Genomic DNA, 19,628 nt, shown 5'->3' with positions numbered 1-19,628 from the left:
AAAGCATCAGTACGAACAAAGCTAGTGGAGATGATGGAATTCCAGTTGAGCTGTTTCAAATCCTGAAAGATGATACTGTGAAAGTGCTGCCCTCAATATGCCAGCAAATTTGGAAATGTAACAGTTAGGATCCTCTATTTAAAGTTGACGGGTGGGGGGCATGATTTTATACCTACAAGGTGGAAAAGTGGTGTGGTAGCAGGACATATGGAGATGACTTATCGGCTTACCACAAACTAAGAGTTAGTGAAGCTCCTGTATTTTGTCCTTATCAGACCATATGCGATGTTGGATGTGGCACATTTTAAATGGGACAGTGACAAACTGGCAAGCATATCAAGAAGGTTCCCAGGTTGAAAAGTGTGGAAAGCATTTCATACTAACAATAATCAGAGAGGGAGGATTATTATTAAATGAAAAGAGAAAGTGTGACACCTTCTTTAGATACGTGAAGAGCGTTTTTAATTGTGTTCTGTTATGTTCTGTCCCTGGGACACCAGTAGAATCAGTATATGTATATACACATACCCGCCTGCAGTGCAGGAGACTGGGTTCCATCCCTGGGTTGGGAAGATCCCCTGGAGAAGGGAAATGCTACCCACTTCAGTATACCTGCCTGGAGAATTTCATGGACTGTATAGTCCATGGAGTTACAAACAGTCAGACATGACTGAGTGACTTTCACACATAACACAACCCTGTGTGGTAATGGAATAGTTTGTTTCATGAAGTGGTGATCTTCCTAGTGTTAGAGGCTGGGTGCCCATCTATCAGAGACCCTAAAATATAGAAGAATTTCTTATATTGTATAGAAAGTTTGACTAGATAATCTGTGAGTTTTCTAATTCTAAAATTTAGGATTCTGTGAATATTTGAGTACATAGTCTATTCTGGGTACTTAGATCCAGCATGTGGTGAGAGCTCTCTATAAGTCTTGTTAAGCTTACGTGATTGATTAAGTAGGGATTTCGTTGGGGGAGGTAGGGGTTGAGAGTCATGTTTACCATTTTTCTTATTACAAAGGCAGTGTGATTAAGATGATTCCTATTAAGTAATGTAATGCTTTAGTTCATAAATTAATAGTTTTCTGTTCTTCATTATTTGTTAGACTTAATGCTTGTGGCCTTAGATGCCATTTTCCTGTTATTTGTACTTCTGTTAGGTGACCACCAAAGCATTAGGGTTTTAAGCATACACTGACGTGCCCAACATTGAATTTATAGTTAGGATATTTTATCTCAGTACTTTAACCATAGTCATATATCTGATAATGTCACTTTAGTATGAACAGTGGGATTACTTTTTCTTGAGTGGACTTGGAGAGCAGTTGGAAAATCTAGGATCCTGATATAGTTTAAACTGTGGGAAGTACTTAGAACTTCCAGTCTGTTAATGTGCTCTGTGTAGTGAGCAAACCCAGTAGGTCTTTCTTTCTGGCTTAGAATATTTAGCTCAAAGGTGCTTAAAAACCACTTGAGGCCCTAGACCCTTTGGAATAGAAAAAGCAGTAATTGAGATAGATGAAGGTTCTCTTTGCCTTAGGCGTGGTAGTAAAGTTAGGTGTGTTGTTAGTCACTGAGTTGTGTCCGACTCTTTGCATCCCCATGGACTGGTGCCTCTATCCATGGGATTTTCCAGGCAAGAATACTGGAGTGGGTAGCCATTCCCTTCTCTGGGGGAATCTTCCCGAACAAGGGATAGAACCCAGGTCTCCCTCTCTGCAGGCGGTTTCTTTACCAGCTGAGCCACAAGGGAAGCCCAAGAACACTGGAGGGGTAGCCATTCCCTTCTCCAGGGGATCTTCCCAACCAAGTAATAGAACCCAAGTCTTGCATGTTGCAGGCAGACTCTTTACTGTCTGTGCCACCATGGAAGCCCCAATAAAGTTATAAGTGGAGACTATCTGGACTTGATCAGAGGTGTAGTTCAGGTAGTAGGTTTTTTGTTACTGCAGATACATGTACTGAGAGGCTTCCTAGATCACAGGTATTTTGTTCTTTTAGGCGATCATCAGTCATTTGCAGCCAGAAGAGGCACAAGAGAGGCCCAGGGAAAAAAGTTTATTATACACACAGGTCCTAGAGAAACAGTCAGTGTGCACTGAGAAAGAGTCACATGGGAGGTGATGTCAAGGAAGCTGGCTCAAACTAGGAGGTGGGGAGCAGAGAGGACAAGAACCCATAGGCAGATGCCTTTATTGGGGGATCAGGGTGTGAGGGGATTTCATTGGTGTGGTTAAATGTTGCTCAGTCACAGGGGAAGGTAGGGGGGAACCACATGGCAGTAGCCACCCTTATCACATTGGTACACCTGACTGCCTGGGTGCGGTGCTCACAGCCTACTTGTGGGGATGTTCAGGCAGCAGTAGAAAATGATATTTTAAAACATATAATACAACAGAATTGGGAAGTAGAACTTTTTTATTGGTGGGCACTGCTCTCTGTTAGCTGTTCCATCCAGGGCAAACATGTTATAATTGGAGCATTAATCCTTTTTTTCATTTGTAAATAGTGTAATTAATTCCTTCCCTTTTTACGTCATAGATGTGCAAAGATCAGATCAGATAAAGTGTATAAGAAGGGTTTGGATATTGTAAAGAAAACCGTGTATGGAAGTTGGTAGCCTAGTAAAAAACCAATACATAGCAACTCTCACCCACCAGAAGAATATGAGATAGTAAAGTTGGAAAATAAGTAGTTTTCAATATGGGTATTAGCTTGAATTAAAGATTAGAAGTAGATAACCAATGGGAATTTGCTGTATGACTCAGGGACCTCAAACTGGAGCTCTGTAATAAACTAGAGGTGTGGGAATGGACGGGAGGTAGAAGGGAGATTCAAGAGGGAGGGGGCATATGTACACCTATGGCTAATTCATATTGATTTATGACAGAAATCAAACCAATATTATAAAGCAATCTTCAATCAATTAAAAAATATTTTAAAAAGATCAGAATTAAAAGAGAGATATGTATAAAAGGGGTATCTGAAAGCCATGGTGAAGTGCAACTAAGGATATGGGGAAGGGTGTATGTGCAGGTGGAAAAGAAGCAGTGTATTTCAGTGTAGTAAGAACTAAATGTGTGCTGCATGCTGTCTCTGCAAGCTCTGAAAGTACTTGTCTTAAAGGGTACTTATGTTAGGGAGATAAGGCTTAGATACATGAAACTATTATATGACTGCTGCAGTTGTATATGAGAGTTTACCCTTAACTGCTGGGTTTTGAGGTAAGGGGAACGACTGGGAGAGTTCAGAGACAAGTGAGATTAGAGGTTTGCAGTAAACAAGGAATGCTTTCTGTGGTGAAGATTGGTTTAGGAAGTAAGTATTTGAAACTTCGAGGGTAGAAAGGTGAAGAGAGAGGATGTGTTAAGCCAGCTGAACTTGGAATGAAAAGGGGAAAGTCCTCACAGGGAAGCTTACAGCTAACAGAGAGAGTTGTGTTCTCTCATCTGCGTGCTTCATAGAGGCACAGTGGCCTCCCAGAACAGCTCAGGCACGCCCAGTGCACAGCCTGCCACCCCTGCTGCAGCCAGAGAAGTTCTGTGTGTTTTTGGATTGTGTACTTAACATTTTGTTTGAAGAAGAGATTCTGCCAAAGTAATAATAATTTTGAAAAACATGAACCTAGTGGATAGAAGGCATTGAATGGAAAGTTTTGCAAATGATGCTGTTAGAGCATTTCTCTATAGATAAAAGTGTGGAGAAGTTAGAAATTAGGAGCCTAGAAGAAAGGATGTTATTGGGGTAATTTAACAGTGAATTCACAATGGTGTTGATAAAGGCTATGGCAATGAACTTGCTTAATAGAAAAGATAGTTTGTTGAACCTCTCTTTAATACACAGAATGGTGACATGAAATAAGTGTGAAGGGATTACGTAAAAACATCAGGTTTGCTGGTTTCTTTTTTCTATTTTGTATGAAGTACGGTAATAGACATTGAGACACCAAAGATGAAGTGAGAAATTTGCCTCCCTAACAGTATATTCCCTATTGTGGAACCTTCCGAATCACTTTGTTTCGAAGACGTGATTTTTTTTTTTAACAATTTAACATCTTGGAAATTGAAATGCACCTCATAATCAAAGGCATGTCATAGTTTAATTAGCAAAATTGTTTTTCTTTCTTATCATTTGCATCTCAGACTGAATGGAATATGATGAATATATAGTTTATTAAAGTACAGCGTGGTTTGTAAAGGCTGTCGATGAGGTATTCCGGAAGCCCAGAGGAAGGAAAGACTTGCTTGTATAGTTCTGGGAGTGTTTTCATGGAGAGGGTTAACAACTGAGCAGGACCTTAAAAGGAAAGTTTGCAAGGTTGGGATGAGGACTGTCATTTCAAGTTATGTTGGATTTTTCATGTTGGAAATGCAGTTAAAGAGTCTTCTATAAACAATGCAGAATTTAGGCTTAGCTAAAGGAACATTATTATACATTAAAGTTGAATTGTAAACCTTCTGTAAAAACCACAGGAGCTATGATTTTTTTCTGTTTCACACATCAGGGAACATTGCTCCGTACATACAATCCTGATACTGAACTCAGGGAAGGCATACAGGTGGAGGAAAGCTTTGATTTCATAGAATAATGGGATGGATAGATCCTTGGGATGAGAGTCAGGATGCATACTTGAAAAGGAATGAGTTTATGATTATAAAAGAAAAAGTGCTTAGTAAAACGAAATAAAAGAGGAACTTGCATATCTAATTGTTTCATTCATCTAATTCTTTTGAGAGACAGTTGCAGATGAGAATCTTAGTAAGGAAAGTTTTAAGGCCAAGTCAAAGATATTTAAAGTCTCAGGGTTGCTTCTGTCCCTCAGAAGTTATCATGTAGGTGCTTCATAATGTGGCCCGAGAGAGTTTAGTCCAGTTGTGTAAATAATGAGTCAAGTCACCACAGCTTTTTGTTCACAGAAGCGGAGCTGCTTTTGCACAGAAGTATAGGAACCAGATAGTGATCTGTGCTGTGGTAAGTGGGTGCCTCCTGTGCCTGGTGTGGGATTGGGCGGGAGGGTGGGAAATCCTTGTTACAGTTGAGGGTGTCTAGGTCAGGGACCTGAGGGAGAAGAAGAAAGGGGAAGAGATTAGATACATATGATGACATGTACTAACAGAATTTATATAGGATAAACAATTACACTTAAAGTGGTTTATAAATCTTACCCATTTTCCCATATAGTTAAATCTACATTTAAATTTGAAACTCTGACATTTGACGGATATTTGTCATAAATACTATGAACTATGACAGTATGCTTATTGAAGGAATAATTTATTTTATAAATAATCCTATTGATTACTTGTTTTATAGTTTTATAAAGTTAAAGTACATTGTGTTTTTATTTCTAGAATTTCACCTTTTGTCCTCATTGGTAGGATGTCAGTAGTTAAATTGATTTTAATGATAGGGCAGTAAATGGTTTTAGTAACCTCTTGATAGACTTTCATCCATTTCGTGGACTCCCTGCTGGCAGACTGCATCCATAAATTCAGTCAGCAAATATGTAGCCAGTGTCCGTATTATGAGGCTTGATACCTTGCTTATGAGATTGAATGATATATGGGGCTGAACTTCCACTTTTATACTGTTCTAATAGGAAAAGAAATAATTGTTTCCTTTCATGAATGAAACAAGAAGTAAAAGTGTTCTTTAAGCCTTATTGTTTGTTTTATATTTAAACTCACATTTACTGCATGTTTAAGAGTATCCCAGATACTGTATGCAGCACTTGACATATTAACTCATTTATTCTTTAGAACACCCTATAAAGTTAAGTATTGTCAGGTGTAAGAACTGAGGCCTAGAGTGGTAAACAATTTGCTCAAGGTCATCTAATCTCCATACCCATTTTGTCTCTAGAACCCTGGCACTGTAACCATTACACTTGTCTCTCACCACAGACTCCCCATGTACTGTGCAGTGTATTTCCTGTAATCAGTTGTGGAAACAATTCATTGTCTCAAAGTGTCAGATACTGTGCTTAAGCATTATATGTATGTTAACTCATTTGATTTTGGCAGTCCTCTGAAGCAGATAATGATGGTGACCTCAGTTTTTAGCACAGGAAACCAAGGCTATCAGAGGTTAGTGTCTTGGCCAAGGGCATACAGCCAGTATGTTAGGCAGCTAGTGAGTGAAATACTTCGTAAGGCTGTTCTAGGTGAACAGGACTGTCTTTACAGCTAAGCAGTATGATTTTAAGTTATGTTACTGTAATTGTTACAGTATGTTCGATACGCCACTGATGCCTCTATCTCTAGGTGAGCCCTCTACTGTTTATCGACCTTTGGGGCACAGGAAATATGTGCCATGGAAAGAATTAGAATTTTAAAAAATGTATTGCTTTACGGTATTTGGTGTTGATAGGGAATTTGAAACTAATAAGAACATTTCCTTTAGTAAATATATGTGTACCGTAAACTGATTTTGAATGAATTTTGAAAAACAGATTCTAAGAATATAAGCTATAGAGGAGTCTTATTTCATTTTCATTAATATTTGTAAACTATTACTATTAGTATTTAATATGTTAGTTTTATATTAAGCAATATTATTAAATACGGGTTAGGCCAAAATTTCATTTGGTCTTTTTTATACAGTGTTATTGGAGAAGGTTGGCACCCCACTCCAGTACTCTTGCCTGGAAAATCCCATGGACAGGGGAGCCTGATGGGCTGCCGTCCATGGGGTCGCAAAGAGTCGGACATGACTGAAGCGACTTAGCAGCAGCAGCAGCATACAGTGTTACGGGAAAACTCGAATGAACTTTTTGACCAACCCAATATCAGCATATATTGATAATTAATGTCTGTTATATTAATTTATACACACTGATATTTAATTATATTAATACAAAATTAGTAACAGTTATCAAGCATACTGAAGGGTATACCATAAGGCCTATATTTCATGACTTGCTTCTTGATCAGGATGTGACATGTCAGTATAGATACAAGTTTATCTACTTTCTGAAGTAAGTATCATTAAAAAATAACTTTAAAAAACCCAGAGATCATAGGAATTATATGTATAGAATGTGTATTGTTCAGATAATTCTGCATGTCATTTTTATGTAGCATTAACTCATTTGACAAGAGTGATGCTATAAATTTATTATGGTTGTTTAGTGGATAAATAATAAACAAGATAACTTGGAGTATCTGCCTCCATGTACTGCACGTTGTTCTAGGTGCTGGGGAAACAAAACAGACATATTCTTCTCTTCTGATGGAACCTATACTTTGTGCGACATGAGGTTTGTTTTGTATCAATCTTAGGTTATAGCTTTTTTTAGAGATGAGAAAAATTAAGGCTTAGAAATGGTAAAGAACTTGCCCAGTGTTGCAGAATTAACATGGGGATTTGGGGGAAAGAATTCAGATTCCACCTAGACTCAAAATTACTGTTTGATTGTTAATCATATTTAAGTCCTTAGGGACAAGGAAGCTGTTACCATGAAAAAGTTTTAAAAGTGCCCCCCCCACCTCAGTTTTAAAGAAACAAAGTACCAAAGAGAATTAAATGCTAATTTACATTTTATAAGAGTTTGATATACCAGAGTAAATTTGTAGTATATGAGAATGGAGTAAATTTAGTGTGTATTTTCAAAAGATGTGATTGAGTTCATTTTGTCTGTCTTTGAGTTTGTGTATGTACAATTTATATATACACATTTACATAAGGGGATTATATTCTATACCTGTGGACCTGTTCATCACCTTCCTTGTTTCCCTAACTCTACCCTGTAATTAAGGATACCAACCCATTTGGGGGTAATCCTAAAAAATTAGCAGACCTCCTCATACTCCACCCTCAAACCAAGTCACAAAGAAAACTTAATTGTTGAAATGAAAGTATTCAGACAGCTCTCAGTGCTTTTTAAAAGGATTCTTTGGCAGCTATCTGAGCTGGCAGTGATAACTGTGTATAATTTTCAAACTGTAAGGCAAACATGTTTCATCCCATAAGCAGTTTGTGATGAGTAGAGGTAACTATGATATATTTAAGAAATCTTTTTTCCTTTTGTTACAATTAAATATATGTATATATATGTATTTTGTAAAATGAAATATATGAGGTATTTTTGTTTAGTATTAAAATTCTATCATTTTAAACACAAATGTATGGAAACAAATTTGCACTTAAATTTTATTTCAGTGAACCAAGAGGAAAATTCAGGAAAAATATCATTTAACAATATTTCTAGTTTTTAAATCAAATTAATTACTTTTTGGAGTAAAACTCTGAATATGTCAGTATGTCAAAATGTCAGAGTTTGTTCTTGTTTTGGCAAATCTTTGAAATCAAATCTAATATTGAATCTATGCTATTGCCCTTTAAAGAAGGTCATTTATCAAAGTTTGAGTCATTACTAAGGATTTGCAGATTTTTTTTAGAAAATGATTTGCTGCCGTCTTTTTAAATAAGACACATGCCTAGCCATCAGCAACAGCAGAGATGAGGGCCAGGCCCCTAAACCCTGGGGCATTCATACTGCCATCTGGGACCTCCTATGACTACTCAGAATGCCCTTGCTAGTAGATACAGACATTGAAGATGCCTGGTCAGAGACCAGCTGCCCTTTAAGACAGGAAGTGTGCTTGCCTGGACCTGAGCTTCTCAATAGCTGACAAGCAGCAAGATAGCCTTGTGAGAATAAATACTGGTGAGAACCCTCTTAGGTGGTGTTACCTCCTAACCTTTCAGAAACTAGTTCCTGATGTTCAAGCCAGAGATTTTACTGTCGTTTTTGCTCCCTTCCTGATTTCTAACTTTACAGTAACCATCCCGACAGACCTGACTGTTTTATTACCTTAGCACCTCATGCCTTAGGTTTCTAGTCAGCCTGCCCCATGGAAAATAGTGTAAAATCTACAAATTTAAAAGTAGAAGAATTAGGTGGATCTTTTTTGTCTCAGTTTCAAAGGAGAAAATGTCTTACTTCTTATGCTAGAAGGTGAAGAATATGACATCTGATTTGTAGTCCACAAAGAGATCTCACAGGACCACTTGTATTTTCATCTGCTTGAACTTTAGAATTTTCTGCTTGGGATATTAAAGTAGGAAGAACTCCATTTTCAGCCTCACAACTATTGGCAAGTGAGTGAAGTCGCTCAATCGTGTCCGACTCTTCGCGACCCCATGGACTGTAGCCTACCACGCTCCTTTGTCCATGGGATTTTCCAGGCGAGAGTACTAGAGTGGGTTGCCATTTCCTTCTCCAGAGGATCTTCCTAACCCAGGGATCGAACCTGGGTCTTCCTGCATTGTAGGCAGATGCTTTACCGTCTGAGCCACTAGGGTAGTAAAGGGGAGTTTAATTTAGAATCCAGATGCTACCTTGGGAAGAAAGTGCTTCTTTAAATGGTGGGTTGTGCTGATGTCAGGATGCATTTGTAGAATGACTTCTATGAGGGATTTTTTAAAATTAAATAATATATAACGAGACAAGATTTTTAAAACAAATGCATTTAAAAAAATTTTAATATAATATTTGCTTGGATTTCATTTGGTAAAAAGTTAATTTGAATTTGTAGAAACACTTTTAAAAGTTTATATTCCACATGATTACTGAGAAACTAAAGAGTTGTTTTGGTAATCAGTAATCAAGTCTTTAAAGGTTGTAGAAAGTCTGGCACTCAGCTATTATACCAAAGTTAAAAAAAAAAAAATTGTACCTTTAAATATGACTTAAAAGCACCACTAGTAAAAGATTTATTTATTTATTTATTTATTTTATGTTCTTAAGAATCCTGCATGCTTTTCAGTATGTTAGCCCAGTTGTTATAGTAAAGGCCATCGAGCAGTCAATCCTCATTGTTTAGGCATAGTTAACTATTCCTTTCTGCATAAGAATACTATAGGTTTAACTTAAAATGAAGGAGATGTGGTGCAGGTGAAACAGACAGGAGTCAAGACCTGCCCTCAGTACCCTGGTCTGCCAGGTATTGTCTGTGACATGACAATGCTAAAGGATGGCTTTTAGCATTCTTAAGCCATAGTTGTAATCACCTGTAAAATGAAGATAACAAAATGCTTACTACACTGGGTTTTTCTGAGAATTAAATGCAGTAACATGTAAAAATGTTTGGTAAATACCAAAACATTTGTATTTGTCACAAAATATTTGGTAAATACCAAAAATTTGGATGTGAATTATTATTATAAATTTATCCTTAATGCTTTTCTTCTAAATCAATATGTATGTGTTTAGCATTTTGCAGTCTCATTTTCTATTACATGTTCATTTTTGTTTCTGCACCATAAACCACAGTTCTGGTAATACAGTAAGTATTCAATAAATACCCAGTAGAAAGAAGTGACAGAGAAGGCAATGGCACCCCACTCCAGTAGTCTTGCCTGGAGGATACCATAGACCGAGGAGCCTGGTAGGCTGCAGTCCATGGGGTCACTAAAAGTCGGCCACAACTAAGCGACTTCACTTTCACTTTTCACTTTCATGCATTGGAGAAGGAAATGGCAACCCACTCCAATGTTCTTGCCTGGAGAATCCCAGGGACGGGGAAGCCTGGTGGGCTGCCATCTCTGGGATCGCACAGAGTCGGACACGACTGAAGCAACTTAGCAGCAGCCAGAAAGAAGTGAGACTGCTCTGTTAGCTTAAGTGGGTTGTGTAAACTGTGGGTTTTATTTTCTGTTTTTTGATGCTTTGACATCTGGGGCCTCACTGATCCTGAAGGAACTGCCCTTTCCAGGGTTAAGAAGTTCCTGGAGATAGAAAGCAACTCCACCTTGAGTGTGCTTTTCAAATACAAACCACTGCAGAGCCTACTCCCAACCAACCACAATCTTTGTGGCCCTCATGCTTCAGGCTACTGTCTACCTACTCTAGTCACAGGGCCAGGTACCACACAATAAAGGACAGCCCTTATGCCCCAGAGCCATTTGAAATTATTCAAACTGGCCAATCCCAAGCCTGTTCCCCTGCCTCTGTTTCTCCTAACTCACACCTTTTCCTTTTTGTGGAAACCACAATAAAGGCCCTTGTCCACATTTCCTCTCTGTCCCTCTGCCTCCTCACCCACTCTGGGCTTCCCTGTGTGGCCTTCTGGTGCATGGTGTGCCCCTTTCTCTTGGTAACTGAGTAACTGTCTTTTCAATGACAGTCTTCTCGTCTGACTATACCTTGAATTTTCTATTTATAAATTATATTTGAAAATAGTTCTATAAAAATAAACTAATGATTTATTTTTTTAAATTCTTAACGCTACAAGTCTGATTACCAAGAAATAGTATTTAATACAAAGTTTTAAAGTTTTCTTTAGAACTAACTAAAACAGAGATTCGGACTGGTATCAAGATATGTATGTGTGCAGGTGGATATATACATATGTTCATGTGTATAAAAAATTTTTTTTAACCATATTGGAAGATTACAGAAATTCTGATATGTAAGTGACCTTTACAGATCATCTTTTTGTTTATAAGAGGAAAAACTAAGACCCAAAGGGATATGTAAATTTACCCAAATCACATCTTTAGTTACTGGCAAAGTCAGGATAACCCATGTCTAACTCCCTGAGGCTTAAATAGACTAATGCAGGTGTCATAAGCATTTTTATTAGGAAGAAAATTGTTGGCAAGTTTTTCTTGCTTCCTCCCTTTCTCAAAGGAATAAGGTCTTAAAGTTAATTTTATTTTCTCCTGTCCCAAGAGGCAGTGGTTTGGTTGCTAAGTAATAGTTCGAATTGTTACAATTTTTTCATTTAGCAGAACTAAAATTGAATATAGTTATTCAATTTTAGTTCTGCTAAATGAAAAAATTTATAACAGTTTATGAAGTAAAATATCAATTTTACTTCATAAACTGTTTTAAATTCTAGAATCCAGATATTTGTGTCTAAAATTCACTCATTCTGTATCAGAGTTCCTCTTCTCTTGTCTTACTTTCTGTTAAGATCGTCAGACTTAGAAACTTGAAACAGCTGTTGTGCTAGATACATTGTTGTAAACATTTTTCTAAAGTATTTATACTTTTATGACAAATTTGACTGGGCCAAATAATCATTTCATGAACTGAGATAATATGAGGAGAAATTGTGACATCAGTAAATTTATAATGGACAAAAAATGAGTTAGAAGTTTTGGTGAGTGTTCTAAGTCCCACCCCCCACCCCCCACCCCCACCCCCCGCCACCTTGGCTAACCAGGCAAGAGGTAAATATACAAGATGTGGGGTGAAATAGCTTTCTGCAGTGTTCTGTATTGCTGGGTCTTGATGTAAATATTGAATCAAGTTTGGCTTTTTCACATTTGAAATAGAAAGGAGGTGTTTTTTTTTAATTTAATTTTTACTTTGTATTAAGAGTATGCTTCATCCACAATGTTGTGTTAGTTTTAGGTGTACAGCAAAGTTATTAGGTTATATACACACATATATCCATTGTTTTTCAGATTCTTTTCCCATGTAGTTTATTATGGAATATTGAATAGAATTCCCTATGTTATACAGTAGGTTCTTGTTATCTATTTTATATATAGTGGTGTGTATATGTTAATGTGAAAGAGAAAAGTATTAGTCACTCAGTTGTGTCTGACACTTTGCAATTCCATGGACAGTAGTTGCCAGGCTCCTCCATCCATGGGATTCTCCAGGCAAGAATACTAGCGTGGGTTGCCATTTCCTTCTCCAGGGGATCTTCCCTACCCAGGGATTGAACCTGGGTCTTCTGCATTGTAGGCATGTTCTTTACCTTCTGAGCCACTAGGGAAGCCTACATATATTAATACCAAACTCCTAATTTATTCCTTCCCCTACCTTTCCCCTTTGGTAATAAGGTTGTTTTTGAAGTCTGTGAGTCTTTTTCTGTTTTGTAAACATGTAAATGATATTTTTTTTTTACTTTGCCTAGTATGATAATTTCCAGGTCCAGCCATGTTGCTGCAAATGGCAAAATTTCATTACTTTTTCTAATATTCCATTGTGTGTGCGTGTGTGTGTGTGTGTGTGTGTGTGATGTATTTAACCACATCTTTCTTATCCATTCCTCTGTTGATGGACATGTAGGTTTCTTCCATGTTTTGGTTATTGTAATATATATAGTGCTGCAGTGAATATTGAGGTGCATGTATATTTTCAAATTGTGATCTTCTGCAAATATATGCCCAAGAGTGGAATTACTGGATAGTTTTATGTTTAGCTTTTTAAGGAACCACCTCCATAACTGTTTTCCATAATGATGGTACCAATTTTAGATTCTCACCAACAGTGTAGGATGGTTCCTTTTTCTCTGTACCCTCTACAGCATTTACTATTTGTAAACTCTTTAATGATGGGCATTCTGACTGGTGCGAGGTGATAACCTCCTTGTAGTTTTGGTTTGCATCTAACAATTAGCATGTTGAGCATCTTTTCATGTGCCTTTTGGTCATCTGTATGTCTTTTTTGGAAAAATGTCTGTTTAGATCTTCTGCCCATTTTTTTAAAATTTAAATTTATTTGTTTTAATTAGAGGCTAATTACTTTACAATATTGTATTGGTTTTGCCATATATCAACATGAATCCGCCACGGGTGTACACATGTTCCCAATCCTGAACCCCCCTCCCACCTCCCTCCCCATACCATCCCTATGGGTCATCCCAGTGCACCAGCCCCAAGCATCCTGTATCCTGCATCAAACTTGGACTGGCGATTCTTTTCTTATATGATATTATACATGTTTCAATGCCATTCTCCCAAATCATCCCCCACCTCCACCGAGTCCAAAAGACTGTTCTATACATCTCTTGTCTCTTTTGCTGTCTCACATACAGGGTTATTGTTACCATCTTTCTAAATTCCATATATATGTGTTAGTATACTGTATTGGTGTTTTTCTTTCTGGCTTACTTCACTCTGTATAATAGGCTCCAGTTTGATCCACCTCATTAGAACTGATTCAAATGTATTCTTTTTAATGGCTGAGTAGTACTTCATTGTGTATATGTACCACAGCTTTCTTATCCATTCCTCTGCTGATGGACATCTAGGTTACTTCCACGTCCTGGCTATTAGAAACAGTGCTGCGATGAACATTGGGGTACACGTGTCTCTTTCAGTTCTGGTTTCCTCGGTGTGTATGCCCAGCAGTGGGATTGCTGGGTCATATGGCAGTTCCATTTCCAGTTTTTTAAGGAATCTCCACACTGTTCTCCATAGTGGCTATACTAGTTTGCATTCCCACCAGCAGTGTAAGAGGGTTCCCTTTTCTCCACATCCTCTCCAGCATTTATTACTTGTAGACTTTTGGATCGCAGCCATTCTGACTGGTGTGAAATGGTACCTGATTGTGGTTTTGATTTGCATTTCTCTGATAATGAGTGATGTTGAGCATCTTTTCATGTGTTTGTTAGCCATCTGTATGTCTTCTTTGGAGAAATGTCTTAGTTCTTTGGCCCATTTTTTTTGATTGAGTCGTTTATTTTTCTGGAATTGAGCTGTAGGAGTTGCTTGTATATTTTTGAGATTAGTTTTTTGTCAGTTGCTTCATTTACTATTATTTTCTCCCATTCTGAAGCCTGTCTTTTCACCTTGCTTATAGTTTCTTTTGTTGTGCAGAAGCTTTTAAGTTTAATTAGATTCCATTTGTTTATTTTTGCTTTTATTTCCAATATTCTGGGAGGTGGGTCATTAGAGGATCCTGCTGTGATGTATGTTGGAGAGTGTTTTGCCTATGTTCTCCTCTAAGAGTTTTATAGTTTCTGGTCTTATGTTTAGATCTTTAATCCATTTTGAGTTTATTTTGTGTATGGTGTTAGAAAGTGTTCTAGTTTCATTCTTTTACAAGTGGTTGAGCAGTTTTCCCAGCACCACTTGGTAAAGAGATTGTCTTCTCCATTGTATATTCTTGCCTCCTTTGTCAAAGATAAGCTGTCCATAGGTCATGGGTTTATCTCTGGGCTTTCTATTTTGTTCCACTGATCTGTATTTCTGTCTTTGTGCCAGTACCATACTGTCTTGATGACTGTGGCTTTGTAATAGAGCCTGCAGTCAGGCAGGTTGATTTCTCCAGTTCCATTCTTCTTTCTCAAGATTGCTTTGGCTATTCAGGGCTTTTTTGTATTTCCATACCAATTGTGAAATTATTTGTTCTAGCTCTGTGAAAAATACCGTTGGTAGCTTGATAGGGATTGCATTGAATCTGTAGATTGCTTTGGGTAGTATACTTATTTTCACTATATTGATTCTTCTGATCCATGAACATGGTATATTTCTCCATCTATTAGAGTCCTCTTTGATTTCTTTCACCAGTGTTTTATAGTTTTCTATATATAGGTCTTATTGGGCTGTTTGTTTTGTTTTGATATTGAGGTACATGAGCTCTTTGTATATTTTGGAGATTAATCACTTGTTGGTCATTTCATTTGCAAATATTTTCTCCCATTCTGTGGATTGTCTTTTCATTTTGTTTATGGTTTACTTTGCTGTTCAACAGCTTTGAGGTTTAGTTTGGGTCCATTTGCTTATTTTTGTTTTTATTTTCTTTAGGAAGTAAATCCCAAAAGATATTGCTGCAATTGATATCAAAAAGTGTCCTGCCTGTGTTTCCCTCTAAGAGTTTTATAATATCCAGTCTTTAATCGATGTTTGGTTTATTTTTGTGTATGGTGTTAACAGAATGTTCTACTTTCATTCTTTACTTGTAGCTGTCCAGTTTTCCCAGCACCACTTACAGAACAGACTGTCTTTTCTCCCTTTTATAGTCTTGCCTCCTTTGTTGCCGATTAGTTGACTGTTAGTGAATGGGTTTATTTCTGGGTGCTCTATCCTGTTCCATTGATCTCTGTGTGTTTGGTGAAAATATCATACTGTTTTGATGACTGTAGTTTTGTAATATAGTTTGAAGTCCTCCAGCTTTGTTGTTCTTTCTCAGGACTGCTTTAGCTGTTTGGAGTCTTCTGTGTTTCCATACAAATTTTACAATTTTTTGTTTTAGTTCTGTGAAAAAATGCCATTTGATTTGATAGGGATTGCATTGAATCTATAGATTGCCTCAGGTAGTATAGTTTTGACATTTTGACAGTACTGATTCTTCCAATCCAAGAACATGGTATGTCATTATCTGTTTGTGGTATCTTCGATTTCTTTCATCAGTGTCTAACAGATTTCAGAGTACAGGTCTTTTGTGTCTTTAGGTAAGTTTATTCCTATGATTTTATTCTTTTTGATGCAGTGTTAAGTGGGGTGGTTTCCTTAATTTCTCTTTTTAATCTCTCATTGTTAGTGTGTAGAAATACAAGCGATTTCTGTGTATTAATTTTATATCCTGCAACCTTACTGAATTAATTGATGAGCTCTAGTAATTTTCTGGTAGTGTCTTTAGGATTAGAAAGGAGAGGTGGCTTTAAGTTGGTCCTCCATACGGACAGTAGTGGTAGTTCTCCATTTCCTCAGTAAACTGAACTAAATGTGATGTAATTAGATTGAAAGGAAAAATTTAGCTTAAACTAAAGAAATGCATTTGTAATAATGTAAATGATTAAATAGGGCACAACTTATTGAGGGAGGATTTAAACCTCTGCCCTTCAGAAGTTTTTATGTATTAACTACCTGTCAGATTGGAGAAGGAAATGGCAAACCATTCACTATTCTTGCCAGGAGAATCCCATGGACAAAGAAACCTGGTGGGCTATATTTCACGGGGTCGCAAAGAGTCGGACACGACTGAAGTGACTTAGCACACACGCACCTGTCAGATTGTTCTAGAATTGCATGTCAGCTGCTCCCCAGGGATCCTATTTTCTAAAGTAAGAAATATTAAATTTTTTGATCATAGCATAAAGCACTTAGCAACGTCTATATACTGCAACCTTAAATCATGGAGGAATGATATTGAATAATAACCTGATACATTTGGGGAACTCGTGGACTTAAATTTTTTTCCCACTTCATACCAGATTTCCCATCTCCTTTTTTCTTGCCAGCTCTTGCACCTGATCTGCTAGAGGTTCTGAAACGCTGTTATTGCTGTAGCATTCAGCTTTTGTAATTGAAAATGTGGCTGTAAGTTGGAGCTAAGTAATGGTTCCCTGTACTGCTTCTAACAGTAACCTGGTTATCTTTGCTTCCTCCTCTGTGCATAGACAGTGCCTTGCATATAGTTACAGCCTGAGATGTCCACTTACTGTTAGTCGCTCAGTAGTGTCTGACTGACTCTTTGAAACCCCCAAGTACTGTAGCCTGCCAGGCTCCTCTGTCCATGTGATTTTCCAGGCAAGAATATTGGAGTAGATAGCCATTTCCTTCTCTAGGGAATCTTCCTGACTGAAGGATCAAACTCATATCTGCTTTGCAGACAGATTCTTTACCATTGAGTCACCAGAGAAGTCCCTGCTTATAGTTGGTGCTTAATAAATATTTGACTCAGTAGATGCAGCTCTGTTTTTTTTTTAATTGTATTTAAAATACTTGATTCTGTTTTTTATATAGTATGTGGTCATTTTTCAAAATCTGTCAACTGTTTCAAGGACTGATACTCATTTTAACTGTAATAAAAATAAGCTTATAGAAACTTTGGATTTCACCTTTTAGAATGCTTTGCCTTTTTTGTTAACTGAATAAAATACTTTATTATGTCATGGTAGTGTGAAAATCTCATTCTGTATTGCTGTAAAATCTTTTGATTTTATTTAATGACATTCTATATTGAGTTTTGTATTTATTGTAATTGCTAATAAAAGTTACCTTAAACAGTTTTTTCTTGTGTTTTAGTATTATAGTTCCTTTTTGTACTGAAATGTGAGATAAACGTTGGACAGCCATAGTCCAGATAAGATAAATCTGGCCAAATTTTACACTTTGTTGTTTAGGATATTAAATTCACTCATAATTCTGTGTTTATTAATTAAAACTAAAAATTTTAAGTGATACAAAACTACTAGTGGCCTTTGGAAGAATATAACTAAATGCAGTTTTGGTTCCAAGCTGTCTTTGTTTTTAGAGGATTTACTAGGTCTAGAAATAAGAACACTTGCATGTTCCTTTCCTTTTCAAAATCAGAAGTAAGCAGTCAGGAGTATTCCTTAGTAATGAATAGATCATTATCTGCCCAAGCTGATAAAGCACATTGAATTTTTCCAAGGGACAGCAGAGTAGAAATAGAAAATAATAATTAAACTCCCTAATGTGACAAAGGGGATAGGAATATGAAATCCACTGGGTTTTTTAAAATTAGTTCTTTCTTTAACTTTATATAATTTATTTCATAGTTATTTCTGTATATCATGGTTAAGTGTAGAAATTATCTTGATACACCTTAGCTGTGAATATTTAAATGAAATACAGGTATCTTATAAATTCATGCATGGCCTTTTGGAGCTTTATTGTGGTGAAGAAATTAAAAGGACAATATAAACTTAATTCTTAGAACTATTTTGAAGAGGAAATGTAGAGATCAGTTGTTAAGAATTAGGCTTTGATTATAATTTTACAGTGGAGCTCATTCATTTCCTTGTCTGCACACATCTTTAAATTATTTAAGTTAGTCTCTTCCATCAAATGAGCAAACAGTTCTGTCTTTTAAGGTTTATTTCTGTAAATGAGTTTTCAAGTTAATCATACTCTGAATTTTTATAAGTGAACAGAATCTTTTCTTTGCCTATGTTCTAATTCCCCCACAAATATGCCAAATGTTATTTCAGTTCAAGAAAGTCAATATAGTTTTAAAAATTCTCCCCCTACTCCTCCGAAGGTGTGCTCATATTCATCTCATCTTAATTGGAAGTGAAAAGAGGTGACTAGTACAGAATTGCCCTCAACTGAAGATGGGGCTGGATTACATTTCAGAGGATGTAGGATGGCTCTTACATGGTTAGAATGATCCTCTCTATGGTTTTAGAGAAAATTTGTGGCAGGTTTATGTATACTTGGAAGTAGACAGCTAGTCTTTCCTGGTTGCTCAGTTTCCTATTAGAGATAAATCTTAGAATAGCTGTCTATATGGGATTAGGCTGATTCGTGACAGCCTAACAGTGCTGGCCTAGCCTCTTTTGGCCCTGAACTACACAACTATTTTAAGCCATGAGCCTAGGAACTGACAGAGCATACTGTACCCTCGTAGCACTGAGTGCCACTTCTGTATTTCCCAGCCTGGACAGGTCAACTGTAAACTTCAGTGCATTTAAGGCTCTCATTCAAGGGACTTTCCTAGTAGTACAGTGGCTAAGACTCCATGCTGCCCTCACAGGGGCCTCAGGTTCAATTCATTGTCCAAGAACTGGATCTCACTTGCCACAACTAAGACCTAGCACAGCCAATAAGGAAAAAAAACTTTTTTTTTAAAGACTTGCCATTCTAAAGTTTTAGGAATCCATACCAACTCTACACAGGCTAGTTTGCTTTAACATACCACATTTTATTAAAATACATATCATTGGTGGGGGAAGATAATTAAAATCCAAACCTTATATTTTATTAATACCTGTTTATTGCTTGTTTGGGTAAACTGCCTATAAAACAGAAAAATTCCATAATTTGATGATCATTGTTACAAAATTTTGCTGTGTTCAGACGCCAGTGCATTGAATTGGCACACCAGCGCCAATCCCTGATTCTGTGATTGCCTTTGCACATGTTCTGCACTCTCATATCAGATTACTTTTTTTTCCTGTTTCCTATCACTGA

The 19,628-nt window shown here is 37.0% G+C and overlaps 1 protein-coding gene across 4 annotated transcripts in view; it reads left to right on the top strand.

Annotated features, from left to right (window-relative positions):
• SP4 (Sp4 transcription factor) overlaps nucleotides 1-19,628 on the top strand; it is an 82,313-nt gene that overhangs the window by 12,313 nt on the left and 50,372 nt on the right. Inside the window, exons 4-5 of one of the 4 annotated variants that reach the window (XM_086397430.1) lie at nucleotides 4,919-4,973; nucleotides 16,931-17,028. The exons of 1 other annotated variant lie outside the window; for it this stretch is intronic. In XM_086397430.1, the coding sequence (XP_086253556.1) occupies nucleotides 4,919-4,959 (41 nt within the window). In that variant the 3' untranslated portion in view covers nucleotides 4,960-4,973; nucleotides 16,931-17,028. Of the gene's footprint in view, nucleotides 1-4,918; nucleotides 4,974-6,604; nucleotides 7,159-16,930; nucleotides 17,029-19,628 lie in introns of those variants that run through there. 2 more of the 4 variants (XM_086397429.1, XR_015162841.1) reach the window with 2 other exon arrangements.

This window comes from Bos grunniens, chromosome 4, assembly GCF_055505025.1.
Source record: "Bos grunniens cultivar Pamir isolate PY7600 chromosome 4, Bosgru_T2T1.0, whole genome shotgun sequence".
Taxonomy (NCBI): domain Eukaryota; kingdom Metazoa; phylum Chordata; class Mammalia; order Artiodactyla; family Bovidae; genus Bos; species Bos grunniens.
This window is presented reverse-complemented; position numbering and strand designations above follow the sequence as displayed.